Source organism: Quercus lobata, chromosome 11 (genome assembly GCF_001633185.2).
Source record: "Quercus lobata isolate SW786 chromosome 11, ValleyOak3.0 Primary Assembly, whole genome shotgun sequence".
In the NCBI taxonomy this organism is placed as follows: Eukaryota; Viridiplantae; Streptophyta; class Magnoliopsida; order Fagales; family Fagaceae; genus Quercus; species Quercus lobata.
Window position 1 is genome coordinate 50,972,059 of NC_044914.1, and position 14,466 is coordinate 50,986,524.

A 14,466-nucleotide genomic window follows, 5' to 3' on the forward strand; every position below is an offset into this window, starting at 1 on the left:
ACAACCCTTTTAGAGATGAATAATTATTCCTCAATTTAAAGAATATTTATTCATAAAGAATGACTATTTTCTGTAATAAAAACATATCCAAACTACTAATAATTAAACCATATGAATAATTATTACATTACAGTACTTATTACAGTCTACCAAACGTACCCTAGGTGTAATTCGAACTCATCTCTCTCTCTCACACACACACATATATTACACATAACATATTAATTATTTTTTTTTTGTACATTTTTATTACCATCATTAAAAAACACTTGCCTTTTCTTTCTCTTATCACCCTAATGACTACTTCTTCATTTTATATTTTATCTCTACCTTATTAATGTTGAACCCACCTTATAGGTAATAAAAAATACCTCTAGAATTGTCCCTAACATGATCTGCCCTACTCCTACACCGCCTAAAAAGGAGACAAAGACTAGAACATGGCACCCTTGATCTGACCCCGCTCCTCCCCATTGTCATCCCTAAAAACAAAGTGAGAGAGGGATAACATTTGAACTATATAGTTTATGGAATGAAAATGAACTCTTAACACATAGTTGAGGAGCTAGAATCATTGTTTGTACAAAATTAAGTCAATTCATGTCATAATATGATAACAAGATACAAAGTGAGATTATGGATTCAAATTCATTAGATAGAGGTGTAATTACTAATAAAAATAATATAGTGATTTGAAAATGTACCCAATGTGAAGGACGATTACTAATTGGGTAAATTTTGTCAATTAATTTGTAGTAAATTTTGTCAATTAATTTGTAGTAAATTTTTTATCGTATTAACTGTTATTTTGTTGTTTGATTACAAAAAAAGAAAAGAAAAAAAGAATTGGTCTAATGTGAAGTGTTCAACTGAATAAATTATTATTATTATTATTATTATTTTGGATAGGTGAGTAAATTAGGATTGAGTAACAGTAGTGAGATTCATTGTATGATAAAACTAATTAATTTGGATTGTAAAAGGATTATTCTGTAGCTGTACATGATGAAATGGATATATTTAATTGTGGGTATATTGAATTTCAAGCTGTATCATATATTATTTTTCAATCAAGAGAGATCTCATGGCAATATTATTATAATGCTTTGATTATTATCTATGATAATTTGAAATGATAATTCTATTTTGTATATATAATTTGTTATAACTTATAAGTGGAAAAGTGAAATGTGAAAGGAAGATAAAGTAAATAACAAGCAATTCCGGAAAGGGAGAGCTAGCTTACGCTAATTAGGAAATCAGTCAGACCCATCAGTAGCAAGAATTGATGGAAGCATGTTTAGGCTTAATTGGACTCTAATAGCTCATGTTTGTAATCAAAATGTCACTTTTTATTCCCCTGCATCAATCAATGGGTGTTTCTAACTTTTGATAAACTAGCTTATAATCCCTGTGCGCATACACACACACACACATATATATATATATATATATTAATTATTGTAATTTCTTGTATATGCATAGGTGCAATATTTAATAATAATCACAATTACATACATAATATATATGAAATATTTTCTGATTAAGTCATTTTTATATTTTCTAAATCTAGATGCATGAATTTAAATGTAAAGAAGCTTGACATAAAATTAGAATGTAATTCTTTTTTAATAATTTGATAGTCGGGACTACGTGGGAGGATTTGAAATTTGGAGATCTTCTTTGGAAACACCTAGAGGTGCTAATTAGTTGTGTTATAAAAGTTTGAAAAATTATTGAATACTTTGAGAGTACCATAAATGCATACTTCCCCCTTCTCACATGTATTGTGGGTTCCACTATAAATTTAATTAGTGTGATCTACAGTTATGTGAGAAGGAGAGTACATATTTATGATACTTTGAGAGTACTCAATAATTATTCTAAAAGTCTTGGCAAAATATAATTGAAATGACACTTGGCACACAATATGAATGCATTTAAAATCTATAAACACTTGGGATCAAATTAGAATGCAATTACAAAAAATACTTGACATAAAATTAAATCTAAATTGAATTATTGATTGAATTTTTCACATTTTAATATATTATAAAGATTTGATCAAGACATATCACTAGTTTATAAGGTGATATCATGGCAAACACAACACATCCATAGCAGATACGTAATACGCAATAGTAACTTCTTTGAGCCACGAAAAGATCCTATCAAGTACATTTGAGAGTATACACTAGTTGTCTAAATTAGGGTAAGCCACCAAAGCTAGTAGGAGGGTAAAACAAATATCATCCACAATTAAGTGTGGGAGATAACAATGAAATGTGACCACTTTATATTCTTACACTTTGAAAAATGTTAACTTAATTTTCATCACAATGGGGGACAACCTAGCCTGATATTCCATATATTTGGCTTAAAGTTGTGGAATTGCTGATGTAGACCTTTCATATTTGGCTCAAACTTGTAGAGTAGTTGAAACATGAAAGAAGATACCAAACCAAAACGAATGAAAAACTTAGAAAGGTAGTTAGGGTTTTGTACGCAATCTTAGGTCATGCAAAATGCTCCTCCCATCATTACAAACTCACGTATATATTTTATCTTTTTCTATAATCCCTTCTTTCCTTTTAATTTGCTTCTCTCTTTCTTAACAAAATTAAATAATAATAAAAAAGATTTCATCCATGTAATAAGCTAATAATATAACTAAATATGATATAAAAAAAAAATAGAATTTGAATTACGTGGCATTTACTCATTGGCTTGTTACTCGAGTAATTTTTTATGCCTGTCACAAAAGATATTTTCTCCTCTCATGCATGGATTATAGTTCACCTACCAATGTAACAGCTCCAAAGATAAAAAAGAAACATTTGTGGAATGTGGGGGTATTTATTGTTGTATACCTTGTTTCTTCTTCATTCAAAAGATAAGATTTTTTTTGGCTTTTCAATTTGCTGAGATGGGTGTTTTGGGATGAGGTGAATGTTGTTTAAGCTTGGATGATGCTGCAGTTAACTATTGCTATCAACTGAAGTTTGTATGGATCTTTGCTTTTGTCTTTTCTTCTCTTTTGTTGCTTGTTCCATTTTTCTTTTGTTTTCCTTACTTTGTTCAGTCAAAAGAGGTCTTGGAAGTAAGAGGAAGTACTGTTATCTGCCAGGTCTCTTTCTGTCTCTCTCAAAGTGTTTGATTCAATTGTATTCTGCATACACAGGCAAACGCAACACACACACAAACAAACACCAGAAAAAGCTTTATGATAAAACTTTGTGTTACCTTTTTTATTTGCTGACATACTGTAACAGATACTGGGGATTCTAAATTACATTTTTACAAGTCCATTTTTCCCCACTTGAGCTTTTTTTGATGATTGCAGGAAATATGAACATAATCATGCAAAACCTAATGGAGAGGCTAAGACCCCTTGTCAGTTTGAAAGGTTGGGACTATTGTGTTCTGTGGAAATTGAGTGAAGACCAAAGGTAAAAGAGAAACTATACCTATTCTGTATGTCAGTATGTGTATGCATGTGTGTGTCAGTGTGTGCGTGTGTGAGTGACTGCTACGATTTGTTTCAGGTTCATTGAGTGGATGGATTGCTGTTGTGCTGGGACTGACAACACACAAAATGCTGGAGAAGAACTTCTTTTTCCTGTTTCTACAGTCCTTCCATGCAGGGATACCATGTTTCAGCATCCAAGAACCAAAGCTTGTGACCTTCTAGCTCAACTGCCTTCTTCCATGCCCCTAGACTCTGGGTATATATGTAGTCAATTATTTATTTCAACCTCTTTTCTTTTATGTATGAATGTTTAATCTGACTGATAGTGTGAACTTTGGACAGAATTTATGCACAGGCCTTGATATCAAACCAACCCAGTTGGTTAAATTTCTCAAATAACACAGAATCAGCTGGTGCTATAGAAGTGAGTACTACACTTTCACCTTACATAAATTTGGGTCCCATATTAGGATCCATATGTAGGGTCCACTTTTATTTAAGAAAGTATAGTATACTGAGTATACTGAATAATTTCAACCCTCTTCTCCCCTGCCTTTTCTTAAAGAAAACCCAGGTTCTAAATGAGTTATTAATACTCATATTTTTGCAGGAAACTGTTGGTACTAGGGTTTTGATTCCATTGCCAGGAGGAGTTATTGAGCTCTTTGCTTCAAAGCAAGTATGATTAATTAATACTTTCCTTATGTTTCTTCCAATATGAACATAACAAAGAGAAAATTAATATTTGTCATCCCCACATTTGGCATGAGCAATATGGTGTAGCTTTTTCTTTATTTATATAAAGAAAATGATCTTTTCATGATGACTATTATATTTAGAAAGTATATGTATATAACTCTTTTCTATTACAGGTTGCTGAAGATCAGAATGTCATTGATCTTATCACAGCCCAATGCAACATATCACTGCAGCAGCAGGAGGACCTCATCAATTCGAGCAACATGAGCAACAGCTTCAGCAGTAATGTAAATGCCATGAGAACTGAATTCCATTCAAAGCATATTTTAGTTGATGATCAATATCAAAAGGATCCAAACAGTCATTTCCAGCCATCAGTTTCACCAGCAACACCATTAGAAAATATTAGTGTACAATATGACATCTCTGTTGACAGAATTCGCCAATGTGATTCTTCAATGAACTTCCTCCAGCAATTTAATTACACACCAGAAGACAGAACAAAGAGTGATGTCTACTATGAAGGAGCTGTTCACAACTCATTCATTTCTGACAAACCAACGAACCCAATTAAGTCTTCTGCTGAGAATGGACACCAAGAGATTGATGTATTACAGCAGTCCATGATGAACAATTCTTCAAACATGCATGTGCAGTTTATGGAGCCATTGTCCAACAAGGAGCAGCAAGGGAATGACAAGGATTCGATCAAGCCTGAGACAGGACGAACAGATTCAATATCGGATTGCAGTGATCAGTTTGATGACGAGGATGATGCAAAGTATAGGCGAAGGACTGGAAAAGGACCTCAATCAAAAAACCTTGTTGCTGAAAGGAGGAGAAGAAAGAAGCTGAATGATAGGCTCTATGCCCTCAGGTCTTTGGTTCCTAAGATTTCAAAGGTAATCATAATCTAGTATATCATGAAGTTTTGAAAAATACTAAAGTTCTCAATTTTACTAAAAGAAACTTACAAATTTACATGGTGATAATGAATGTGATTGATATTATATCAACAACATTCCAAAGAATGAAAAATGCCAAATCTAATACAAATTTTACTACAAAGGTTATAAATATAATTAGTGTCACTTCAACAACTAATAAATAAATATCTAAATTACCTGTATGTGATTGCTTACACATAATTTGTTAACCTTATGTACTTTTTTCCTTTATGTTCAAATGTTGACATGTTAGTTTGTATGGTTCATGTATTACAGATTGTAGTAGTTTTTGCAACACTGAAGTTTTTATTCATGCCCACTCTTATGAAAACTTCCCATTAAAGATACTGAAAAGTCTAATGCTACTTCTTGTTCAGTTGGATAGGGCTTCTATCTTGGGGGATGCAATTGAATTTGTAAAGGAGTTGCAGAAGCAAGCAAAAGAACTCCAAGATGAGCTTGAAGAACATTCAGATGATGAAGTAGGTAGAAACACAGTTCCTAATAATGGCAACCACCAAAATGTTCAACCCGAAGTTCTAACAACAAATGGAATGATCCATGGGCCTAAAACTGAACATGAAAAACCTTCAAATGGCATTCATGAAGGGGGATCAGGCAATGGCAATGCCTTGAAACAAAACCAGGAATCAGATAGTATTAGTGATAAGGCACAACAGATGGAGGTAGACTAATTAATTATGTTCTTCTATTCTTTTAATTTTGGATACTATTTTCTTTGATTTCTTCATGAGAAAAGAATTGGGACAAATTACAGGTACAAGTGGAAGTGGCTCAGATAGATGGGAATGAGTTTTTTGTGAAGGTATTCTGTGAGCACAAGCCTGGGGGTTTTGTGAGATTGATGGAGGCATTGAATTCTCTGGGACTGGAAGTAACAAATGCAAATGTAACTAGCTTCAGAGGTCTTGTTTCCAATGTTTTCAAAGTACAAGTAAGTTGCTTCTAACACTTTGGCTTTTACTTCTAATTTATCAACAACATAAAACCTTAAAAGGTGCATAATGAAAGTGGTGTCAAACTGTGAAAGTGATTGTTGCTCTAATTATAACTTATCTTCTTAATAAGTTATGCAAAAGGTTGTATCTAACTGTCTATTGGTCATAAACTAGCCAAAAAAATGTAATTGGGTTTCTTATGTATTTTCTGGATGGTACGTAGAAAAGGGACAGTGAAATAGTTCAAGCTGATCATGTGAGGGACTCCTTGCTTGAGCTGACGAGAAACCCATCAAGAGGGTGGCCCGAGATGGCTAAAGCATCAGAGAATGGCGGCGGCACAGATTATCATCATAACCATCACCACCTGCACAACCACCATGCTAGTTCCTACCACCACCACCTACACCATCTTAATAACTGAGCATATATTTCTGAGTTTCAAATGAGAAATGAGAAGCACTTCAACTTTTTTTTTTTTCTACAAGCTCTGTAATAGATATATGCTTTAACGTTGTGTTTTACCTTAATAAATCTACTTCACTGTGTCATTTCAACATTTGCCAAGTTGTGTGGTCCATATAATTAAACAATTTAGACTTGGTTTAAATTAATAAAGGAAGGCCCATTGGATATGAGAATTGTGTCCTACTTGGCTACTTCCAACCCCTTTAGTTATGGTCCGATGGAATCTTTTAGACAAGTTGCTAAAGGAATGAAAATGATGTTGGCTTTAAAGCACCTAAACTAGCTTGAAAGTCATAGTATTCTCTTTAAGGTAGACTTGTGACTTTCACCTATAAACCTTCCATCCCTTTCTCACTTAGAATCAATTAATTAGCATGGAGTCTATTAGATGATTGAGAAGTAAGAACTATAAGTTTCGGCATACCTAATTAGTATGCGCTCTTTATAAAAGACATCCAACCTTTTTTATGTTTAATCAAATCACATATCACTTAGCTTAAAATGGCAATCCCAACATGTACTTAACTCTTTCCCTATAATTAATAAATGCATGTGCCTTAGCCAACAAAGAAAGAAATCTTAATTTAAAAAAAAATAATAATAAAAAACCATATTTGATCCAATAAAAGCCCACCTATTACAAACAATGAAATAACTAAGAGAAAAAATGGAGGAAAATAGTAATAGACATTCTCATGTAACAAGGTTTCCCTCAAAAATACAATCTTACTAAGATTCCAAATGCCATTAGGTTAATCCCCATGCTCCACCTAATAGGGGCATAACTTTTACAAGAATTGAGTGGTGAAGATGATTCCATTGGTGGAGTTATTGTTGCACTCGTGCCATTAACATCTATGCTAAACCTCATTCCCCCAAGGCAATGTCCAGGGACATTGCAAATGAACCAATACTTCTTTGCTTGTTTGAGTTTAATTTGATCATTTCCACTCTCATATTTTGCTAACACTCCAGAGCTCACATTACATGATCTATATGTGTCTTCTGTTACTTCATAAGTATTATGTTGCCCCTTCACATATGTAAAACCTGCACCATAACATCCATATGTTAAAAATTCAATTTTACAAATCATGTATTTATACTGGTTGGTCATGTATGTTGTATAGAATTTGTGATACCCTATTAGAATATGATTGAATATAAGTGTATTTATGCGGACGTGTGTTGAGTCATATTTATATATTTCACCATATTGGGATTGTAGTATCCCGAAGTATGAATTGGATTATATTGTATGAGTGTGTGACATGTGAGTCTATATATTGAATCTTACATTAATAGTGTATATATTAGGTAAAATTGAGTTATATTAGGTAAAGAAGAAATATTTCTAGTAATAGGTTGGTGAATCTCAATTGGACATTTGTTCATTCAAACATGAAACAACCAAATTAAACAACAAATCCAATTGAATAAATTATACAGTCCTTGACAAGAAAAAAGAGAGAAAAGAACAGATATTACCATGCATAATAATATTAAAGGAAAAGTACATACGAAGAACATCACCAACGCTAAATTTGTATTTCTGTGACCAAGAGACGAAGTCTGCATCAGCATTCCACTCTTCCTCATCACCAACCGTATAAACCTCAGATCTAGCGCCATTCAAAAACAAAAAATTGATCATAAGGATTATTAAGAGTCTACAATATTTGAAGAACTTGGTTTCTTTCATAGCTTTAAAATGTATGGAAGTAATAATGGAATGGTTGAAGAATGAATGGTTTTTTACTTTTTAGAGGGTTCTCTATGAAGCACGAATGCAACAAAGACATTCGGTCATGATGGGTGTAATGAATGCTCTTTTGCTTTGGACCATTTTCTTGAGGTTTTGATGCTTATTTCATAATCATAGTAACGTGTATCCAACTAGATACAAATCATATATGTAGAATTAGATAATAGAACATTATGCATGCGCAAGGTGGACCCAAATTTTGCATCTTAATTATTAGGGAAGTAAAGGAGCTAGGCTGGTGCAGTGGAGCCTGGCCAGTTCTTGGACACTTATTATTTGAACAATAAAACCAAAAACTCAATTTTCAATATTTTATATATATATATATATATATATAATTGTTGACATGATAGGTGGTAATTTGTGCATAAATGATTTTTTCTGATCACTACCTGTTACTTTAAAAAATTGCAAAAAATTTGTATTTCCAACATTATTTATGAAACTAATTCTACTAACAAGTAAAATAAATTAATATAAGACATCAAGTGAGATTTGAATATCACCTAGTTTATGCGAAAAGATATCTTGTACATGTTGTATACAATGAGTCCTCTCAAAACATGTGGATCTTACACATTAGTGGAACTCGCATGTTGTAAAAGACCTGCTATATTAAATGGGTACAAAATATACTTTCTCCTAGTTCAGACCTTAAATTTAGAAAGGGTTAAGACTTTAGAAGCACTAAGAAGTACTTGCTGGGTGCAAAGTCCTTGCCTCATTATCCATACTAAATCATCACACAAGCTAATAAATCCGCCCATTTTGCCTAGAAGTCTCCTAGAGTAGAAGCAGCAAATTGATCAGCATGTAAAAAATAAACATAGCTCTGAAGGGCATATGAAAGGAGGTGGCCCACCAATCAAGTGATGGGATTCATGTTACATTTTTGGCAATGGAAAATTGGACTTTCCTCCCAGCTAGCCCCATCGCAACAATTGACGGAAGGACACACTGTCCCAATAATGATGATAGAAGAAACTTCACATGAAAGATACATGGTATACCCATACTGGCAACAGAGAAATTGATTTTTGATTTGTTTTTTAATTTCCCATTCATGATGAGGATTACTTTTTATCATAAGACAAAATTGGGTGTTATATAGACTTTAGTGCATCCTTTAATTGAAAAGTTTAACATTGGTCATCGATCCATCATAATTCTTCTATGGACAATGAGCAAAAGGCATAATATTCAAAAACTGACAGGCGAAATTTAGAGTTGAATTAGGACTTTTCACTTTGACATTGTGAACAGGGAACCCCAAGAAGGGACTAACATCGAAGTTCCCATTCATAGTTTTCAAAGGCTGTGAATAGAGGATCTTCTGTGTTAGTCTTCGGCCCAATTACAGGTCACCTATGGCTTATGGCCCATTTATAACACCAAGAAACAAGCTTCAAGTCCATTCCTAGTACTAGTTGTAAGTGATGGCCCAGAATGTAGGCCCAAAAATAAGCTTCTGAGTTGACCCAATCTCTTTTTTTTAATGAAAAAAAAAGTCAGATTTTTTTTTTGAGAAATGAATCACACATGCACACAATGGAAAGGAAATGGTGTTTTTTTTTTTTTTTTTTTTTTTTTTTTTTTTTTTGAGAATCAGGAAATGTTGTTTTAATACAAATATACACCGCAAATGTTACTCAAAAGCCATTGTAATCAAATCTTAAAAATAGTACTAATTTTACAACAATTAAATCACAAGGTAGCTTTTTGTTTGGTATCCAAGTGCAAGATATAATACGGATACTCTCTTTGTTTGGAATGAGTTTTGAAGTTCACTTCATTATTTCCATAAATATATATATATATATTGTATATTTCGTTTCTCTGCTTTCTATAATCCCAAACCTTCTCCCTCCTCCCCCTATTAACTCAAATTTTTTTTTTCCTATTTTTGTTATGTAGCAAGAACAAAAGATACCGCCTCCCCCAACCCATCTATCTCAACCGAAATCATTTCCCCCTTTTTTGTAATTTACTTAACAAAGTTTGATACCATCCCTCTCTATAGTGGCACCAAAATATGATTTCCTTTCTTTTTTGGTTGGTGGTAACACATATTGGCTATGTTTTGTTTTGTGTTAGCCAGAGCCTAATATCATTACAATTCAAATATTATTATAATTAAACCTACACAAGAAAGCACGCACCATTAATAACTATTTTTTACGCATGAAATATATACCGCATATCTTTTCTAATTTGTTGACCTGAATCCACTTATTAATCATTATAAAGCTCTGGTGCCCATTGCGCTCATGCCTTTTGCCTTCTTGCCTCAGCACCTTAACTGGCACTTTCACATGACCCAACTTAATTTAACTAAGAGTTCTGAATCGAAAAAATAAACTGAACTTGACTTAAGTCTCTTGATTTTTTTGAGTGCATATAATATAATAATAATAATAATACCAAAATAATAATAATAATAATATATCAATTTTTTTCTTGAATAATAAATAAATACTAAGATAATATAAAACTTTCCCGAGTAAAATCTAAGGGGAAAATGAGCTTTTGTCATTATTTTTAAAATATCTAGCACAATGTCCATGTTTTAAAATATCTAGCAGAATGTTTCTGTTTTTAAAACTCGATTTAACAAAATTGAGTTCTGTATAAAACTCGATATTCTCAAAATCAAGTTATATATATATTTTTAAGTGAAACTCGACATTAATAATGTCAAGTTTTACTTAAATTTTTGAAAAAAATTAAATGGCAAAAATATATGTATAAAATTTCAAATTACTAATGTCGAGTTTCAAAACAATAACACTGCTTAATAATTTCAAAACAAAAATATTATGCTAGATATTTTAAAAAACAAGGAGAAAACCCCCCATTTTCTTTTTCTCCAAAATATAAAACCCACCCTTTATTTTGTTCTAAACTCTAAACTATTTCAAGAAAAAAAAAAAAAAGTTTTATCAAAAAATGCTCAGAGAGTCAGTAAAGTCGTAAAGCCCAAAAGGTCAAAACCCCTAACCAAAACCCTAGCCTCCATTAGCGACAACTCTCACCCACAACAATGGCGTTCCGTGAGCTCATAAAGAAGTACGGCAAGGTAGCTCTAGGTGTCCACTTCACCGTTTCCGCCGCCTCCGTCTCCGGCCTCTACATCGCCATCAAGAACAACCTCGACGTCGAGTCCTTCCTCCAAAACTTTCACATAAACCCATCGCCGCCACAACCACCGTCAGAACCAAACCCACAAGCCCAAACCTCTTCGTCTTCCTCTTCTTCTCCAGATGGGTTTGTGATGGAAGAGACAAATGGGTCACCGAATCAACCGACGGTGGTGGTTGAAGAGAAGAAGCTGAATCGGACGGCTGAGCTCGCTGCATCGACCGGTGGAGCTTTGGCACTCGCTGTGCTTTGTAACAAAGCTCTGTTCCCTATTAGAGTTCCGATCACCATCGCTCTTACCCCTCCGATTGCGAGGTTCTTGGCTCGGAGGAAAATTACCAAGACCAGTGTATGAATTTTTTCTTGTCCTTTTTAAAAATTTTAGAAAAAAAAAGGAACTTTTTTTTGTGGGCATGTCATGATATTCAATAAAGTTTATTTCTTTGTTGTTGTTGTTTATGTTTCTATGTTGATTAGAGAAATGAGAAATGGATAATACTATACATGGGTTTTTTTCAAGATGTGGTATTGGTTTCAAATTTTAAGGATTTGGTTGGGATTTTATGTGGGATGGGACTATTGGGTGGAGATTGGAATTAGAAATGTGGGTGTTGTTGCTGAGGAAATAAAAGGGTGAGAATACGGCAAAGAATAAAGTTGATTATTGAGTTGAATTTCACTACTTGTTTCTCCATTAAAGTATCAAGCAGCTTTGTAGTTTGCTGAGTTAATTACACTGTAGTTTCGAGTTTGTAAGATGCTTACTTTACTATGGATGTTTTTGGTTTTGTTTTTAAATTTGGTATTGGTTCTAACTTTTAAGCATTTGATTGAAATTTTCTGTGGGTTGGGACTATTGGGTAGGAATTGGAATTAGAGATATGGATCAATCAAATTTCATTGCGAATATGGGAAGAAATCAAGTTGGAGTAATATCAAATATTGCTGTTTCATTTGACTTAGTTGACCTCACTTTCACTTCTTGAGAAACAAAAAGAACTTGCAGAGTACTCAAATTTCTATTATGTAGAGTGGTTTAGTCTTGATAGAGATAGAGTTGAGTAAATGTTGGTTATTTTCTGTTTCTTTAGTAAATACTTAAGCATGCATTTGGATTAGCTATTTAGCTTCATTGCTTATGCGCAACTTTTTGAAACCTTGTTTTTTTCCTTTATAACTGTACTTTTACCCACTTTCAGCAAACCAACAAAAAGCTTAGTATCAAAAAGTTGTTTATCCTTCAAAGAATTAATGAGCTTGGTAGTTTTTTATGTCCAACTACACTGTGGTTTCTATTTTGTAGGATGTTTACTTTTAAGTCGGTCCTTGTAATACAGAAATAAATTTGGTTTGGTTGTTGAGGTAAAACGTAAAAGATTATCAAGGTGTATAATTTATAGATGACATCAATCTGTTTTACTTATCTCTTTTAGATTTGGAGACTTTAGTTTTTGGAAGTATTTAAATTGAGTGCACTTGAAACAAGGGAAGAATAGGATAGCTTTGTGACCTTTTGAAAAAGAAGAAACAAGCATTTGAAACTATAGGTGCTATAAAGAAAGGTGTCAATTATCTCTAGCTCAAATTACCTTTCATTTCTCTGTAAGTACAACATGGAGGATGAGGTCATGGGTTGAAGATCTAATGGGTGTATGTACTGGCATATTAAAAAGAGTACTATAGTGAATGGACTACTTCAAATTGGTTCAAGTGTCTACGTAGAAAACAAAATCAAATTTGATGCCATCATACCAGTGATAAATCTTCTATTGCTTAAGTTGAAAGCATTAGAAGATAAACTGAATACTTGCATGTTGATGTTAATGGCACAAAGGATTTAAATTTTAAATAATTACTCCAAGACATTGGATTATTGCTATTGGTGCAATATCCTTGTTGCTTTTTTTCTTCAGCTGTTGGGTTTGATAGTGAATAGGGATATTTTAGACTTGGTGGTTTTTATTTTTTTCACCATTTGCTGTTTTTAGTATGTTGTTTTGGTCTTTCTGGATAACTGGTAGAGTAGCCTAACATTTGCTGAGTTATTTCTCTGTATTTGCGATAAATATCTTATGCATTAGTATAGCCAAAACTTCATCACTTTAGATATATTTGATACTTTTAGGATGTATGCTTCATCCTGTTGTGTTGTTAACCTGGTCATCCTTAAAGACAAGATGGAAATATGAAAATAAAAGTCAAAGAAATTTCATAAACTTAGACACCAGCATTATGAATGCCATTCTACCTTTGCTTTGGTGGTTTGTTTTTGTAGTGTGTTTTAATGAACTTATTTCATCATTCTATTTTATTTATTGTGCAAAAGTATTGCCATAGCTTGAAAAAAGTTGGATGCTTTATAAAGCTATACATTTTGTGCAAAAATGAAAATAAGTCAAGTCCAATTAGCAAGCATGTCTGTTTCTCTCATGTTTTGCCCCATTGCTATGACAAGAAGAGAGAATCAATTGCATCCTTTTTGAAACTCTTAGCAACCGGAAGAGAGAATCTATTACATCCTTTTTGAAACTCAAAGAACTCAATGTTAGCTTACTGGGAATGGAAAGGAATTAATGCATTTTTGGACATTCTGGCATAAAGTAAGCTTGAATTGTTTAATGGAAATCGGGATACCTTTGATGCTAATAGTATCATGTAATCGTAAAATTGATCTACATATACATTGAAAGTAGGCAAAACACAACGCTGAGGAAGAATAAATTAGTTGAAATTAAATTGGGCAAGTCAGAATTGGTTCTGGTTGGGGTAGTCCATAATATTGACCTTTCCTGGTTGTTCTTGGTTGCAAGCAGGGCTCTCTCCCAATAAAATATCTAGGTCTTCCTTTGGGTGTTAAATTCAAGGATAAGACCATATGGAATCCAATTTTGGAGAAAATGGAGAGGAGATTGGTAGGTTGGAAACGCTTATATTTATCCAAGGGAGGTAGAGTCACCCTAATCAAAATCACCCTATCTAATTTACCCACTTATTTTCTATCTTTATTTCCTATACTTGCTA

At 33.1% G+C, this 14,466-nt stretch overlaps 2 protein-coding genes and 1 pseudogene across 4 annotated transcripts; 2 read left to right on the forward strand and 1 right to left on the reverse strand.

Moving 5' to 3' along the window:
- Nucleotides 1-2,802: 2,802 nt before the first annotated feature.
- Nucleotides 2,803-6,697, forward strand: LOC115967606 (transcription factor ABORTED MICROSPORES). 3 transcript variants are annotated; one of them, XM_031086739.1, is made up of 10 exons: nucleotides 2,803-2,945; nucleotides 3,083-3,127; nucleotides 3,344-3,449; nucleotides 3,546-3,725; nucleotides 3,812-3,893; nucleotides 4,080-4,148; nucleotides 4,342-5,070; nucleotides 5,493-5,801; nucleotides 5,894-6,070; nucleotides 6,298-6,696. In XM_031086739.1, exons 3-10 carry the CDS (start codon nucleotides 3,349-3,351, stop codon nucleotides 6,496-6,498), a joined length of 1,848 nt encoding a protein of 615 aa, XP_030942599.1. In that variant the 5' UTR covers nucleotides 2,803-2,945; nucleotides 3,083-3,127; nucleotides 3,344-3,348; the 3' UTR covers nucleotides 6,499-6,696. The 3 variants fall into 3 exon arrangements, with proteins under 3 accessions (XP_030942599.1, XP_030942601.1, XP_030942598.1); XM_031086741.1 differs by lacking the exon at nucleotides 3,083-3,127 and having other exon boundaries at nucleotides 2,803-3,004; nucleotides 6,298-6,697; XM_031086738.1 differs by having other exon boundaries at nucleotides 2,803-3,127.
- Nucleotides 6,698-7,140: 443 nt separating this feature from the next.
- LOC115969183 lies at nucleotides 7,141-8,407 on the reverse strand (annotated as a pseudogene).
- Nucleotides 8,408-11,235: 2,828 nt separating this feature from the next.
- LOC115968858 lies at nucleotides 11,236-12,016 on the forward strand. The gene has a single exon (XM_031088379.1). It carries the CDS (start codon nucleotides 11,348-11,350, stop codon nucleotides 11,798-11,800), a length of 453 nt encoding a protein of 150 aa, XP_030944239.1. The 5' UTR covers nucleotides 11,236-11,347; the 3' UTR covers nucleotides 11,801-12,016.
- The last annotated feature ends 2,450 nt before the right edge of the window (nucleotides 12,017-14,466 follow it).